Source organism: Schistocerca nitens, chromosome 6, assembly GCF_023898315.1.
Source record: "Schistocerca nitens isolate TAMUIC-IGC-003100 chromosome 6, iqSchNite1.1, whole genome shotgun sequence".
Classification (NCBI taxonomy): Eukaryota; Metazoa; Arthropoda; class Insecta; order Orthoptera; family Acrididae; genus Schistocerca; species Schistocerca nitens.
Genome location: NC_064619.1, coordinates 534,567,967 through 534,585,316, shown reverse-complemented (window position 1 = coordinate 534,585,316; position 17,350 = coordinate 534,567,967). Strand labels below are relative to the sequence as shown.

At 43.8% G+C, this 17,350-nt stretch overlaps 1 protein-coding gene and 1 pseudogene across 1 annotated transcript in view; both read left to right on the top strand.

Annotated features, from left to right (window-relative positions):
• LOC126263445 (irregular chiasm C-roughest protein) overlaps window positions 1-17,350 on the top strand; it is a 357,515-nt gene that overhangs the window by 322,990 nt on the left and 17,175 nt on the right. Inside the window, exons 11-12 of the mRNA XM_049960539.1 lie at window positions 7,053-7,166; window positions 10,569-10,602. Of these exons, the coding sequence (XP_049816496.1) occupies window positions 7,053-7,166; window positions 10,569-10,602 (148 nt within the window). The remainder of the gene's footprint in view (window positions 1-7,052; window positions 7,167-10,568; window positions 10,603-17,350) is intronic.
• On the top strand, window positions 7,843-7,960 carry LOC126191924 (5S ribosomal RNA; annotated as a pseudogene).

The following is a 17,350-nucleotide window of genomic DNA, read 5'->3' as shown; positions in this document are numbered from 1 at the left end:
CAGGGTGAAGCGACTGCTCACATGCCCGCGATAAAAAAATGTCTATCACAAAATTTCGTCCGGCGAGTACATCCGACAGAAAAAGGACGTTAAAAAGTGGCAATCTGGCAACACTGTAACCTCAGATATAGTAACTAGTTCTGTCAACACATTTTACTTGGGCAGTACCGTTGGTGCCCGGGCACAGTAGCTCAGCGTGTTCGGTCAGAGGGTTAGCTACCCTTTGTAATAAAAAAACTGAGTGAACGGATCAACAAACAATCTGAACGGGTGTCATGAGACGTCCGCCCCGAACATATACAACGAACGGAATAAAACAAAATGAGATCAATAAAGAATTTTAAAAATAGTTGTTGCAGTGGATAGAGTTTTCGGTTAGCATGCAGGAGGTCAAGGGTTCGACCCTGGGTTCAAGCATTTTTTTTTTTATTTGGTGAATGTCGTCCAAGTGGTACGGTATGTGACTTCTTAGTCGTCAACAGCGATTGCAGCGGGTCCTCTGGAAAACATTTGCACGTACATACGACAATCGTAGGAATGGAACATTGGTCATCTTTGAAAGATGCCCTTTCCACATCATTGGCTCGAAAATATTCGCACCACTTCCTCTACTGGAAGCGAAACCTGTTTTCTTTGTACCCTCTTCTAATGATCTCATAGATTAGTAAAAACTATTATTCTTGCCTCGTTCAGGTCCATTACATTTCGTTAGGGCCTTACGTTACGAGTAGGACATCAACGTACTTTGCAAATAATGCCCAAACACGGTTACTATTTGTATGTGTCATCACCATGGTCCTATTAATTGTTTCAACTGTCTATTTCTCATTTGCCTAAGCACGTGTAGTGGCCGAGCGGTTCTAGGTGCTACAGTCAGGAACCGCGCGGTTCCAGACTGTAGAACACTCCACCCAGGCGGGCTTGACATATTGAAAATCAGTTTTTTGCTGTCCCTGGAAGTTGTAACGTAGGCAACCTTCAGATGTGTTATGCCCCGGATTACCCGTTTAGTAATATACACTCCTGGAAATTGAAACAAGAACACCGTGAATTCATTGTCCCAGGAAGGGGAAACTTTATTGACACATTCCTGGGGTCAGATACATCACATGATCACACTGACAGAACCACAGGCACATAGACACAGGCAACAGAGCATGCACAATGTCGGCACTAGTACAGTGTATATCCACCTTTCGCAGCAATGCAGGCTGCTATTCTCCCATGGAGACGATCGTAGAGATGCTGGATGTAGTCCTGTGGAACGGCTTGCCATGCCATTTCCACCTGGCGCCTCAGTTGGACCAGCGTTCGTGCTGGACGTGCAGACCGCGTGAGACGACGCTTCATCCAGTCCCAAACATGCTCAATGGGGGACATATCCAGAGATCTTGCTGGCCAGGGTAGTTGACTTACACCTTCTAGAGCACGTTGGGTGGCACGGGATACATGCGGACGTGCATTGTCCTGTTGGAACAGCAAGTTCCCTTGCCGGTCTAGGAATGATAGAACGATGGGTTCGATGACGGTTTGGATGTACCGTGCACTATTCAGTGTCCCCTCGACGATCACCAGTGGTGTGCGGCCAGTGTAGGAGATCTCTCCCCACACCATGATGCCGGGTGTTGGCCCTGTGTGCCTCGGTCGTATGCAGTCCTGTTTGTGGCGCTCACCTGCACGGCGCCAAACACGCATACGACCATCATTGGCACCAAGGCAGAAGCGACTCTCATCGCTGAAGACGACACGTCTCCATTCGTCCCTCCATTCACGCCTGTCGCGACACCACTGGAGGCGGTCTGCACGATGTTGGGGCGTGAGCGGAAGACGGCCTAACGGTGTGCGGGACCGTAGCCCAGCTTCATGGAGACGGTTGAGAATGGTCCTCGCCGATACCCCAGGAGCAACAGTGTCCCTAATTTGCTGGGAAGTGGCGGTGCGGTCCCCTACGGCACTGCGTAGGATCCTACGGTCTTGGCGTGCATCCGTGCGTCGCTGCGGTCCGGTCCCAGGTCGACGCGCACGTGCACCTTCCGCCGACCACTGGCGACAACATCGATGTACTGTGGAGACCTCACGCCCCACGTGTTGAGCAATTCGGCGGTACGTCCACCCGGCCTCCCGCATGCCCACTATACGCCCTCGCTCAAAGTCCGTCAACTGCACATACGGTTCACGTCCACGCTGTCGCGGCATGCTACCAGTGTTAAAGACTGCGATGGAGCTCCGTATGCCACGGCAAACTGGCTGACACTGACGGCGGCGGTGCACAAATTCTGCGCAGCTAGCGCCATTCGACGGCCAACACCGCGGTTCCTGGTGTGTCCGCTGTGCCGTGCGTGTGATCATTGCTTGTGCAGCCCTCTCGCAGTGTCCAGAGCAAGTATGGTGGGTCTGACACACCGGTGTCAATGTGTTCTTTTTTCCATTTCCAGGAGTGTAGATATCGCAAGACCGAGTCGCATAAGCTCTCGATACTGATGTCCCGGTCGGACACCCATTACTCACATTAGCCACCTCGGGGACCTATGGTAACATCCGCCAACCAGAGGCTGGCCTATGGTACAGCCAGTGGTACACTCTGCTGCGGAGTGTGGGCTGATATGAAACTTCCTGGCGACTCCAGATCAAAATTTTCACTCTGCCGCGGAGTGTGGGCTGATATGAAACTTCCTGGCAGATTAGAACTGGGTGCCGGACCGAGACTCGAACTCGGGACCTTTGCCTTTCATGGGCAAGTGCTCTACCAACTGAGCTAACCAAGCACGACTCTGAATGAATGTGTTCAGCACAGTTCAATAAACAGAGTTCAAAAATGCAGTGCCTTAAGTGAAAGATGTGATTACAGACACAACAACAAATACATTCTGTTAAGGAGTTAGGTGCTGGAAAAGTATACTGAGTAAGAATAGAATATCGACAGACTTGAATAATGTTTAATATGTTCGAGGCCCTTATTGTTCTGCTCCATATTATAATCAAAACGAGCTCCACTTACTTTCAGCACAGATATCGACACAGCTGGGCGTTCCACGTTCGATGAAAAATGTGTAGTGTACTCTGGACGTGTCTATTTCCTGCAAGAGTTCTTACAATCAGTTCCTCCTCTGAGACAACAGGGCAGAATACACTTGGTATTCACATATTTCCAGATGAAGAAGTTTCACAGGGTGAGGTCAGGGGATCCTACAGATAACCTTCTGATCCTCCCTGGACGATCTGCCGATTGCCGAAAGTACGGTTTGATGGAGCTCGTTCTGGTTCTTCAACAAGCACTGGGACTTCATCGAGCTAGAACTACATCATACCTCCTATACCTACTATGGATACCTCCTCCGATAACGGAGGCGAGTGCTCTTGCTAGAACACTCCCTACATCCACCAGTACAGTCGAGGAGGAAACTAGTAAGTCCCAAGCAAGCAGGCAATCGAGATATCAGCCCATAACGCTCGCTGTACAGCTAACAAGAACATAAGCCCATTTTCCAAACATACACTCCTAAATTCCTGTAATTTAAATCACTTCAAATTTATACCCTCAAATTTTTGATTTGCCAATTCGCAAGTATATCCTCGAGTTTTGCACTATCCCAGAAGACTGCCATCATGACATCGGCAGGTGACGACCGCGGCCTAAAATTTGTTCTTTTCAGTGATTGGTGTTTGTGCTACTCCGGGTAACTGCAGTGACTGCGTGGTATATTGTGAGCATTTTTGCAACCTATCTTGAGCACACATTTGAATATCCAAGAGTTTCTATCATTGTACACATACACACACACGCGCACACACGCGCACGCACACGCACACACACACACACACACACACACACACACACACACACACACTTCCAATACTCACGGTCGGTTGTCAACTTGCGATGTGTCGGTCTCCACGAATACGGACATCCACGGGATTCACTACTCGGGAAGCACTTACTGCGACACTTCGTTTCCAACGTGGGCACGCATGGAGCTCAGTTCTGACGCTCTGACTCTATTTACCCATCTTACAATTGCATTATTGTTGTACATAGCATGCGCGTACGTGTAGAAAAAAGTCAAATGAACACCTTAAAGGATATAATCGTGTATACAGGGTGTAACTAGTATTAGTGAAGATATTTTTATCCGTGGTACCTTAAAATGGCCGGCCGGTGTGGCCGAGCGGTTCTAGGCGCTTCAGCTGGAACCGCGCCACCGCAACGGTCACAGGTTCGAATACTGCCTCGGGCATGTAAGTGTGTGATATTCTTAGGTTAGTTAGGTTTAAGTAGTTTTGGGGACTGATGACCTCAGCTGTTAAGTCCCGTAGTGCTCAGAGCCATTTGAACAATTTTTGAACCTAAAAATGTACACACACCGATGTGATGGTTGTCTGTTCCGTGTGTCGAAAAGTCTTCCCACAAACACTTCACAAACTTTACGACCATCGTTTGTGCAAGGTCCTAAATTCATCACTAAGTGATACTTCAACACCTGACTTGCTGCCCAAGGGAAAATAAACATCAATTACTTTCTATTGCCACATACAGGCTTAAGGGGCTCCGGAACGCCCTATACTTGCAATGTTAAAATAACGCTTGTAAATTACATCTTTCCTCACAAAGTATTTGAGGTAGGAAGTTGAACTTTTTACAGATTATTTATTGGAATATGGGCTACAACTTAACACAGGGATTTTACAAAATTTTAGTTCAGTTATTAAAGATGATTTTTTTTCAATTGTAATGAAAATTCACAACATTTTTTTGCAATTTTTTATTTATATATTCAAAAATATACAGTTTTTTTGGAAAAAGGCTGTGTTAAATTATGCAGAAGGTACTTTGTAACATTTACTGAAAGTTTGAAACAAATATGTTGGGAAGATCCTTAGAAAACATGTAATTAGTATGAGAAAATAAAAGTTTTGGGAATCGAGCGACAAAGATTGGATTAACTTTTTAGTGCATTCCAGGTCCATAGGATGGATTATCTTCATCCTCTGCAAACTCCTCCTCCAGCTTCCTCTTGTTCCTCCTCCTGTTTACTCTTGCTTGTATTTATAGACTCTTTACAGCCCTGTCTGCAGCCCGAAGGCGTTCCTTGTCTAAAGCAAGCATCGCTCGTACCATGTTAGAACCTATCTTCATTCCCATATTTCTAAATACCTTTGGCTTTCCAACATTTCTCCTTTTCTTAAAAGTCTTCAGAGGATTTCTAATAACTTTCCTTTTACTCATTATTATACTTCAACAAAACACAGACTCAAGAAACAGAATTAATTACGAATATTTTCGAGATAACGACAGAGTAAATAAACATGAAACAATCGACAATCACACCAGCGATATATATTGAACCATCACAAGTTAGCCACAACACATACTTTATCTCACATCACTAAAATGTAACTGATGAAAACGGACGTTAATAATAACACCATTTGACAGCAGTTTAACAGCGCCACAGTGGGTCACGCCCATGTAGAACACATTTCAAAAAAAATTTAAAAGTAGTTGTAGTCCTCGGAATTGAATAAATTATATATCTATTAAAAGGTAATAGTCTGCAGATTCAGAAAACGCAAAAAAGTAAAAATTTAACTTTTCATGATTTTGAGCCTTTCCGGAGCCCCTTAAGCGAAATTGGCGTACTCGGGCTTCGCAGCGCCACTCCTCACATGCCAGCGATAAAAAAATGTCTGTCACAAAATTTCGTCTGGCGAGTATATGTGGCAGAAAAAGGACATGGAAGAGTGACAATCTGGCAACACTGTAACAACGCAAATGGTAACTACATCTGAATGAGTATTTCAATCACGCTGCACCGTTGGCGTAGTGGCTAGAGTTTTGCGTTACCATGCACGAGGTCGAGGGTTCTATCCTGGCTTTGGGTGAATTTTTTTTTAAATTGCTAATTTCATTCTGACATGTCAAATGTACCCTAAATTTACAACATTTGGTAACGCTGAACACAACAAATACGTGGTCAGGTTCAAATGGCTCTGAGCACTATGGGACTTGACTTCTGAGGTCATCAGTCCCCTAGAACTTAGAACTACTTAAATCTAACTAACCTAAGGACATCACACACATCCATGCCCGAGGCAGGATTCGAATCTGCGACCGTAGCGGTTCTAGGCGCTACAGTCTGGAACCGCGCGACCGCTACGGTTGCAGGTTCGAATCCTGCCTCGGGCATGGATGTGTGTGATGTCCTTAGGTTAGTTAGGTTTATGTAGTTCTAAGTTATAGGGGACTGATGACCTCAGAAGTTAAGTCCTATAGTGCCCAGAGCCTTTTGAAGCATTCAATATGTCATACAGTTATTGACGAATTTAAATATTTAAAATAATGTCATAATATGTTCTCCAGGAACTGCAACAATAAGTCCAGTATTACAGTTAGAACCCGCGTAAGTCACAGCGCGCAAATTACTCGGACTACACTCATTCATCTTTAGAGGATGAGAGCACTTAGCGATTTGCAGCAAACTCTACACATGATTTCAAAATCTGTACGAAATGTTTTTTCGTTGATGCCCCTCCCCTAGTGATGAAAAGAAAAAGAGGTTTGTCACTTAGTAAATTTTCGATGGTCTTGCAGTAAAACTGCAGTATCAGCAAAATGTCTGAATTTATTACTTTCTCACTACTAACTTCTGTCAGTAGAAATTTTGCAGACAGTATCCACATAGACCACTGAATGTATCTGCAAAACTATATCATTGTACGACACACTGTTAGGAAGATATGTCATTCTCTTCATGGGAGCTCGTGTCTCTGAAGAATCTGTGGTGGGCTTTGCTGGTGAAGGATGAGAGTGATTAATTATTTAAAATGAATTCTTTAAATAGTACGACATCTCAGTACACGAGTGCAGTATCAGGAGTAGCAAAACCTTATTTGCGTCTTCCTTTTTTTTTGTCCGAAAGGCAGTGTCTATAATGTTGGCCTCACTTTTTATCAGCGGAACTTTACCTTCTCGTGCAGCAGTGTTCCGGTTGGAGTTACTGAGACGCACACAGTTGTGTGGGTGTGTGAGCGCAGTTTTCCGCTTCTCTTTGCAGAGCCGCTGTCTGTGACAACGCTGGTGAGCGTGGCGGCGGGCCTGCTGCTGCTGCTGCTCGTCGTGCTGTTCGCCATCATCTTCACCGCCCGGCGCGAAAAGTGCTGTTTCGCCAGTGAGTAGCAGCTGGCTGAAGCCCAGCACAGCTGTGCGCCATAAGAGACACGGCGGTCCTGCAACTACACCACCTCCTGCGCACACACACACACACACACACACACACACACAAACACGCACATAGGCACACGCACACACACACTTAAGAGTACTCACACACATATATAGACATGAATGTGTTACTCTCTTTTTCTTCTCTCCCTTCAACAAGAAAATGGTGTAGCAGATAACGTTTTCTCGCAATACACACAAGTGAGCCACAACATTATGACAGTCTGCTTACTATAGTATTGGTCTGCATGTGGAGCGCTTCACAGCAGCTACTTTGTTTAGCATGGGTTTGAAAAGTCTCTGGTGGTGTTTCGAAGGCATGCGGCATCAGACGTCTGCGCAAAGGTTGCACAGTTATCTTAAACTGATAAGGTGGTTTGTGGAAACCTAACTGGTGACCTATGACGTCCCAGTGATAACACTGCTGTTCTCAGTAAAAGTGAAGAAGAATTACAGGGTCAGCTGAATGGAAAGAACACTCTAATGAGTACATAATATGGACCAAGAGTAAATCGAAGAAAGACGAAGGTAATGAGAAGTAGCAGAATTGAGAACAGAGAGAAAGATTGGTGTTCACGAAGTACACGAAGTTAAGGGATTTTGGTACCTAGGCATCAAAATAAGCAAGCGGCCTTGCCGCAGTGGTGACACCGGTTCCCGTCATATCACCGAAGTTAAGCGCTGTCGGGCTGGGCTAGCAATTGGGTGGGTGACCATCCGGTCTGCCGAGCGCTGTTGGCAAGCGATGTGAACTCACCCCTTGTGAGACAAACTGAGGAGCTGCTTGATTGAGAAGTAGCGGCTCCGTTCTCGGAAACTGACGTACGGCCGGGAGAACGGTGTACTAACCACATGCCTCTCCATATCCGCATCCAGTGACGTCTGTGGGCTGGAGATGATACGGCGGCCAGTAGGTACCTTTGGGCCTTCATGGTCTGTGCGGGAAGAGTTTAGGCATCGAAACAACACAAAACGAACGGAGCAAGCAGGACATAAAAACAGATTAGCACTGTCAAGAAGGGCATTCTTCGGCCAAAGAAGCCTACTGATATCAAACACAGGCCTTGATTTGAGGAAGAAATTTCTGGGAATAAACATCTGGAGTACATCATTATATTGCTAAGAAAACCGGAAAAGAAGAGAATAAAATCATATCAGATGTAGTGCTACAGAAGAATGTAGAAAATCAGGGTTACGGGTGAGATAATGAATAAGGATGTTCTCCACAGAATGGCATGGAATGGTTATAAAAACATTGGAGGAAGAGATTGGGATAGATCCAGTAAATAATTGACGACATAGATTGCAAGTGCTACTCTGAGACAAACAGATTGGCGCAGGAGAGGAATTCGTGGCAATCCGTATCTAACCAGTCAGAACACTAGAGACCCAGAAAATTAAATAAATAAATAAAATAAAACAAAATACGAGAAAGCGTCTTATATGTGAACCGTCTGGCTCAGATGAGGTGAATTTGAACAAGTCAACGTGAGTTTACAATAATGCTGCTCAAACCACTGGAGCAGGCTTGTGGCCTAGTGACGCAAATGTTTATACTTCTGGAAGATGCTGTCGCCATAAGGGAAAACATCAAGCATAGCGGCGTGTAGGTGGTCCGAAATAAAGTTCACGTATGCTGCGGCTTTCATGGTGCCTTTCATTAGTACAACCGATTCCTTATAAGGCTAGGTCAAACACCTCCATTTCCTCTGTCATGCGGGTCATGTTACCAGCAGCCGTCGACGGCTGTAAAAACAAGACATCAAGCGACATGTTCCCATTGATCCATTATCGGTTTCAATGGTCTCTTATACGTATTTATCGCCTGCAGCGGAGCCCCATGTTTATCAATCCACTCTCCATGTGTTCCGAAACACATGGAGAGTGGAGTATCGTTGTCACTCGTTAATATGCCACTTTACTTTAAAAAGCGACAAAACTCCAACTCCCATGTTATGTTGTATTATCGTCTACTTGTGCTTTTGCCATCTCTCAACTACTGTCTTAGATATGAGGATGGTATGTGTTCTTTACGACATGTCCGAAAGAACAGATATCATATTCGTATAGAGAAGATTACCGGACGATGATCTTCTTCAGTGCTGATCCACTGATATTGCCCGAACTCTTACGGGAATCGGTAGATTGACTGTCGCGAGTAATGGAATAATGGGCAGGGGCACTACAAATGTAGTGTGTGGACAGTAAGTGGTAAGTGTGGGTGTCACGGGGAGCGAGCCAGACGTACGTCTTGGTTTCGAGCTCGGTCGGGACACACATTTTCAACTGTCCTCGTTGACATTTATCAATGCCTGTAAGCAGCTAATGATCTGGATTTCATTGTCATTTCACTTTCGATAGATTCCTAGGTGATTGTTCCCTCTATCACGGTTTCTTTCGAATTGTTACAAAGTTTTTCTCCACAAGTAACTTTGCGTATGCACATTTCATTGTTTCCATATCCATAGTTTCCATATCCATATCCATTGTATCCATTGTTCCTCTGTCGGAAGTCGCTTCACATATCTATTCCTTACTTATACTTATTAGTTTCTTGCAAGTAATGAGACGCAAAATTTGCTACATAGTCCGAACGAGCATATTGCCGCACTGTGGAAAAGGACGTTACCACGTCCTTGAACGTTATGTTACTAGTTAAGCGACTACTTCACAAGTTTTTCATAAACCCAAGTTTTGGACGAAACAACATGACAAGGCTTTCACATCCACGAAAACAATGCTGACGATGACAACAGACGTAGAAGCAGAACTCGACAATATTACAGTCTTTTTCTTTTGTGTAGTAATGTGCACCAGTAACACTTCTTCATTCATATGTGATCCACTGCACAAACTACTAATCGATGCTCTGAAACTTCATTTCCTCCTCTACCCTTTCCAATTGACGTGTCTGGCAGAATGATTAGAAAACTTGTTAGAGCAGGAGGATGAATACTCGTGACTGGCGAGTAGTCGTGTTACATCTCAGTTAGTTCTAAGAGTTTAGTTAGCTAACGTATTTTACAAACTAATTGTTGTTTAATAAACTTATGATTTCCCAAAACGAACTAATGAATTTTATCGTCAATGGACAGACTTTATGTTTTAATGAGATGAAGTAGTCATTTACTGATGTAACTGGTGTTATAGTTAGCTTTAGAATGTGCAGCTACTCACAAAATTTACTATCATTAAGTCCCTATTTTAAACCTGCGCGTTGTAATATTTATGCCATAGATATTGTGTCTAGAGAATAAAGTATCATCTATGTTTTACTTTTTAATCTAGGTGACATCAAATATCTTAAATTAATACTTAAATTAATGCACCAACATTTAATCTTTTTCAGGACAAGGAAACTTCAGGCCTTCCGATCTGGAGAGGTGAGTTTTTAAACAAACCCATCCTCAAGATGATGACAACATGTTTATCTTCGTGAATTAAGTGTACCATACAGTTTCCATCCACTGATTGCAGATAAGCAATGATGAAGGTTACTTGAAAAAAAGGAGGGAAAATATCGATTACTATGTATACTACGACATTAAAACAGAAGGGATTTAAAACTATTTGAGCGTGGAATAATATACAGTGTGAACACGAACTTCACAAACGAAACCTCAGTTAAAAAATTTCGGAGTGCGATCACGAACATTTTATATTTTGGCATAATAGACACTTGTTCTCAGGTGTCTTTATATGGGTTAATAGTGTCCCGTTTCGACAACAATAGCTTGGATGTGGTCGTCCTGCTCTAAGACCAGAGTGGTCACCAGAGGGCCACTCACCTACTCCTTCTTCTGTAGACCTGTTAAGAGCCTAGTTTACGAGACTCACATGGACCTGGATGCTGGGATTGTCGCAGCCACAGGATTACGGCGCCTGGCATTTTGTAGCCTGTCCAAACCAATGATAGTACGTGACTATGCACTCTGTCTTAGTGGTCAACGTTTTGAACAATTCCTGTGAGACAACAGTTCTGCATTTCCTACGAACTGTACTGACGCAACAAATTGAACCCATTGTGATATAAGTTCACTTGTATCGTCTGACGCTTCCTGCACTAATCTGTATTATCTTTTGTACGTTTTCTTGATTGCATATTCCAGGCTTTTCACTGAAGGTGTTTTATATATGCAAAGGCAACTGGGAAAACAAACCGAATAAATAATATTTGCATTATTAATCTGTAGCAGTCCATTGGGGACGAAAGGTTTCGTTATTCCAAAATTTTTTTAAAATACTCGAGAACAAACTTAGAAATTTCGTCGGTGGTGCTACGGTTCACCATGTATAGCATTTTTATGTTTTCAAACAGGACGTACTACACTGATCAATACAAACTTTGTATGTTGATAGGCATTTCTTGTGTTGATTGCAAAAAAATACGGTCAGTCGCTCTTATTTGATGTTAGTTTTGTTAGCGCTTTCGGTCAGTATACCTTCGTCAAGCAAAATATACGACGGTGGCAACGTGGGCTTCGAGGTGGCACCGAAGGGTATAAATCACATGCTTATCAGACATTTACTAGTGCAAGTACGTGTTCAATGTATCCATAGATCAGTGATGATATCCACCTGGGTAAATCATTAACATTCACAACTAACGTAATGGAACTGAAGAAGATATAAAATGATCGGGGCACTCATACTATTTTTACCAGCACAGGTCTAAATCTGAAGACGAAATTTAAACTTTACAAATCTACAGCCCTGCTTGGAGAAATACCAGCGAAATTAATATCAAATCCCTACAAATACTGCAGAATCACTGTTTGAGACGGTGACTCGGAGGTCCAAGGTGGGCTGGAAAGACAGATACGTGTGCGGAACCTGACGAGGAATGTATGAAGGAGAAGATGGTAGACCCCGGCACCACGGTATTCAGTAAAGTTGCATGAAGACAGGATGTAATAGGCTATAAATATAGTTCGAACTGTAGTGACTTCTTAGTGTGACGGTTAACTAATATCGGTAACAACGGACGTAAATACAAAAAAGAAACAATTTCATAGTAATAAAAAGAAATCTTTCTAGGATATATTTGAGCAGAGCGCCTGTCCATGTGGACTGCAGTATCTCTCTACATAGTTCACCAGGGTTGCATTTGAGAGAATGGTAACTGCTAAAAATATGTTTTGAGCTGTAGCTATGGTGAACTGCTGATGAAGTAACTACTAATATAAAAGCACGTAAATAATCAAATCGTTTCATGATAGTAAACATTTACAAGAGCTTATTTCAGGAAAATGGTTCAAATGGCTCTGAACACTATGGGACTCAACTGCTGAGGTCATTAGTCCCCTAGAACTTAGAACTAGTTAAACCTAACTAACCTAAGGACATCACAAACATCCATGCCCGAGGCAGGATTCGAACCTGCGACCGTAGCGGTCTTGCGGTTCCAGACTGCAGCGCTTTTAACCGCACGGCCACTTCGGCCGGCTTATTTCAGGAAACATACGCACTAGAACACGTGGCTATATTGTTATTTAACCATGACTGAAGTGGGCTGGAACGAACCGCAGATGGACGTTTTTGATAAACATGATAGTTTAAATCGTGAAACAGTTTGCTGTGCTAAATTATTAGAGATAAATACTTTGGCAAAATTATATTTTCTTATGATTGACTGATTATTTCCTTTTATTTTTTACGACAACAATGGCTAGTGCATTTCACAATGCAGTAATCGGTTTGCACCATGCAGAGTTCATCACTCGACTAAACAGCACTTGCCGCAAGCGACGACGAAACATTCTCATTACGCTGCCGTAGCAACGGTCACGTTAGCTCCCCCGTTACAGCATGTTCTTTTACTCCCTGACTGCTGGCTGTTCGAATCCTGCTGCTGCATTATGATGATTATGACGTGCTTTTGTAGTTTTGTCATAAGATAACAGACGTAGTTTTTCGTTTCCACTCAACTAAAACGAAATACACTACTGGCCATTATAATTGCTACACCAAGAACAAATTCAGACGATAAACGGGTATTCATTCACTAGAACTGACATGTGATTACATTTTCACGCAATTTGGGTGCATAGATCCTGAGATATCAGTATCCAGAACAACCACGTCTGGCCGTAATAACAGCATTCATACGCCTGGGCATTGAGTCAAACAAAGCTTAGATAGCGTGTACAGGAACAGCTGCCCATGCAGCTTTAACACGATACCACAGTTCATCAAGAGTAGTGACTGGCGTATTGTGACGAGCTAGTTTCTGGGCCACCATTGACAAGACGTTTTCAATTGGCGAGAGATCTGGAGAATGTGCTTGCCAGGGCAGCAGCCTAACATTTTCTGTATCCAGAAAGGCCCGTACAGTACCTACAACATGCGGTGGTGCATTATCCTGCTGAAATGTAGGGTTCCGCTGGGTTCGAATGAATGGTAGAGCCACGGGTCGTAACATATCAGAAATGTAGCGTCCACTGTTCAAAGTGCCGTCAGTGCAAACAAGAGATGACCGAGAAGTATAACCAATGGCACCCCATACCATCACGGCGGGTGATACGCCACTATGGCGATGACGAATACACGCTTCCAAACTGCGATCACCGCGATGTCGCCAAACACGGATGCGACCATAATGATGCCGTAAACAGAACCTGGGTTCATCCGAGAAATTGACGTTTTGCTAACCGTGCACCGAGTTTCATCGTTGAGTACACCATCGCAGGTTCTCCTGTCTGTGATGAAGCGCCAAAGGTAACCGCAGCCATGGTCTCCGAGCTGATAGTCCATGGTGCTGCGCCGGCCGGTGTGGCCGTGCGGTTAAAGGCGCTTCAGTCTGGAACCGCGTGACAGCTACAGTCGCAGGTTCGAATCCTACCTCGGGCATGGATGTGTGTGATGTCTTTAGGTTAGTTAGGTTTAATTAGTTCTAAGTTCTAGGTGACTGATGACCTCAGAAGTTAAGTCGCATAGTGCTCAGAGCCATTTGAACCATGGTGCTACAAATGTCGTCGAACTGTTTGTGCAGATGGTTGTTGTCTCGCAAACGTCCCCACCTGTTGAGTCAGGCCTCGAGATGGTTCTGCACGATCCGTTACAGCCATGAGCATAAGATGCCTGTCATCTCGACTGCTAGTGATACGAGGCCGTTGGGATCCAGCACGGCGTTCCGTATTACCCTACTGAACCCACCGATTCCATATTCTGCTAACAGTCATAGGATCTCTACCAACGCGAGCAGCAGTGTCGCGATACGATAAACCGCAATCGCGATAAGCTACAATCCGACCTTTATCGAAGTCGGAAACGCCATGGTATGCATTTCTCCTCCTTACACGAGGCATCACAATAACGTTTTACCAGTCAACGCCGGTCAACTGCTATTTGTGTATGAGAAATCGTTTGGAAACTTTCCTTATGTCAGCACGTTGTAGGTGTCGCCACCGGCGCCAACCTTGTGTGAATGCTCTAAAAAGCTAATCAATTGCATATCACAGCATCTTCTTCCTGTCGGCTAAATTTCGCGTCTTTAGCACGTCATCTTCGTGGAGTAGCAATTTTAATGGCCTGTAGTGTAACTTAATACATTTCATGTTGTGTAAAGAAATGTAAAAATCGCTCAGAATTTCATAATCCAGAAGACAAGCAAGCATGGGAAATACATTTTCTAGTGCGACTTCCAAAAGACATTCGTGGTATAGGATTTGTCGAAAGTTTATAGCAATTACGAGGTGCCTTACTGTGCGAGCAGATGCCAGATTAAACGGTAATAACTGCCACTGTAGGCGGATCGCCGGAACAGGGGGCGCTTTATTCGGCAGCTTCGTGGAACGTCCGGGCGCCCGGGGCGCGCTGCTTTCGGAGTTTGCCACGGCGGTGTGGTTTCCACCTGCACGGCGCCCACGCCATTCCACGATACGCAGCGCAGGCTGCTGCCTCCACCCCTGGACGTCTGGGGTGGCATTCCACTACGGCCACTCCAATAAACCGTTCTCTCCGTTCTCTCCCGTGCCTCGCAGCTTTCCTCATGCCTTCTGGATCTCCAAACAATTTCAACTGCCATTCAAGACTCCCTGGTATCGAAAAAGAGTACGCCCAGCAGTTTGCACACAACCCCTCCCTTCATCCCACAGTAGCCACTTCCGGGCACTGCTTGTTGTGACGGCGAGCACTATCAAAATAATTGTTGTCATTATCTTTACAGGTGTAATACTCTGTGCAGAAAACGTTTGAGTTATCGCACTCAGCATTTATGCATAACAAGTGTTATCTGGGCATTAACATGAACGAGAAGCACGACACATTATTTGTTTCTGTGAACAGGAAGTACCTGCGATTAAGGTTATGAGCAACTTTGATGTGAAGAACAGTTCAGAAGTAAGAGCAACTGGTAACATTTCCTTATTGTCAGCCACGAAAAATGTTAATAATTTCAGTGATAACATCCATGAAACAGCATTGACTGTTACGTCTTGATTCTAAAAAGTCTCTGAAACGCGTTAAGTGCGTTGGATTTTTTCGTGTTGTTCATTCTTCTTGAGTGTGCAGTTTCAGGGTAAAACGTTGGTATTATTTACATGCCAAACTTGCACCGGTTCTTTGGTCACACAAGTGCGTCACCATTACGTGAAATTTCTATATCCGATTTTTGCCTTGTCTTTTGGTGTACCGTTCAGGATTAATCGTCCATTTCGATTTCGTTTCTCATTCATGAGGTACTAGTTGGTCCTCATTAATTTTTGCTACGTTTCTTGTACTTATTGATCGACGACCGATAGAAATTGGAAATGGTCGCTGATACTATTGCGAAGGAGGTAGTACGGTATAATAAGACATTCGTCCTCAAAGTAATGCATATGGCGAGGTTCAAAAAAATGCCTCTAAGCACTATGGGACTTAACTTTTGAGGTCATCAGTCCCCTAGACTTATAACTACTTAAACCTAACTAACCTAAGGACACCATACACATCCATGTCCGAGGGAGGATTCGAACCTGCGACCGTAGCAGCAGCGCGGTTCCGGACTGAAGGGCCTAGAACTGCTCGACCACAGCGGGCGGCCATATAGCGAGGTGGTGCACAATTTTGACGAATCCTTAGCCATGAAATTTCACACGTCCTCTGCAGCTCACACTGCGTGTCTTGAGGAATGTGATATTCAGAGCGATCTTCATATTTCTTTACATGTCGTGGAATCGCAACCCTCGCAATTATAAGAAAATGGGTACGTAGTGCCAGCCTTTTGAATATATCGTAATCCAGTCTGCTACTTTTTCTTTTAAACTTTTGAAGCTTATATTTAATGTCTTTAATGATTTCTTATTTCAGATTCCGCAACTGTTTTAAATTTTTAAGTAAAACTTTACCCAAACATTCATATCTTTGTAGTGAACCTGACTTTTCGCAGCAAATATCATATGCATATTTTCAGGTCCACGGCAATTAATACAAATCTATATAACTTTAAAAACTATTTTGTGATCGAAAATCAACGATAATTAACGAAAATAGTATTTCTTTAAATTTTTTGCTGTGGTTATGAAGTACCCATCCATTTACTGCAGACATTACGGAAAATGTGTTGATGTTGCCCAAAAAGATACTTCCACCTACTTATACATCACAACCTATTTAAAAAGTAAGTTGTTAGTGATAGTTAAACACACATAACAAAATTTTTTTTCTGTTTGTGGAGGGCACAAAGTGCCCGCCCTTCCTCCCCTCGCCCCTTGGTATTTCAAGTTGTGGGAAATACGTTTGTATTGTTAGCGTTAACGGGTTGTTCCGTTTTCGTGCCGTGGAAAAGAGTAACTACGCTTATTTTCAAACGAAAACAATCTCAAAGGCAATGCACAGTATAGCAGTCGGTTTCGACGAGCGAGTGGCCAACATCAGGAAGTAAAAGCATGCAGTTTAAGGCCATGGTCTTCAATTGCTGCCAGCGGGCCGCATTCGGCTGGAATAAAATACTCGTTCTGCCCGCAGGTCTAAGCCACATTTTATAATAACATGCAGCTAGAAACTACTCCGCACACCGTCACTTATCTGTTAGCACTGACAACTATGCACAAAAGTCGCTGCTCTCGGTCGTTAAATGAAGGCTGTTGGCCACTGCGTTGTTCTTTTTCAGAGGTAATAGTTGATATTTTTTATTCTTGGCACTTTCGT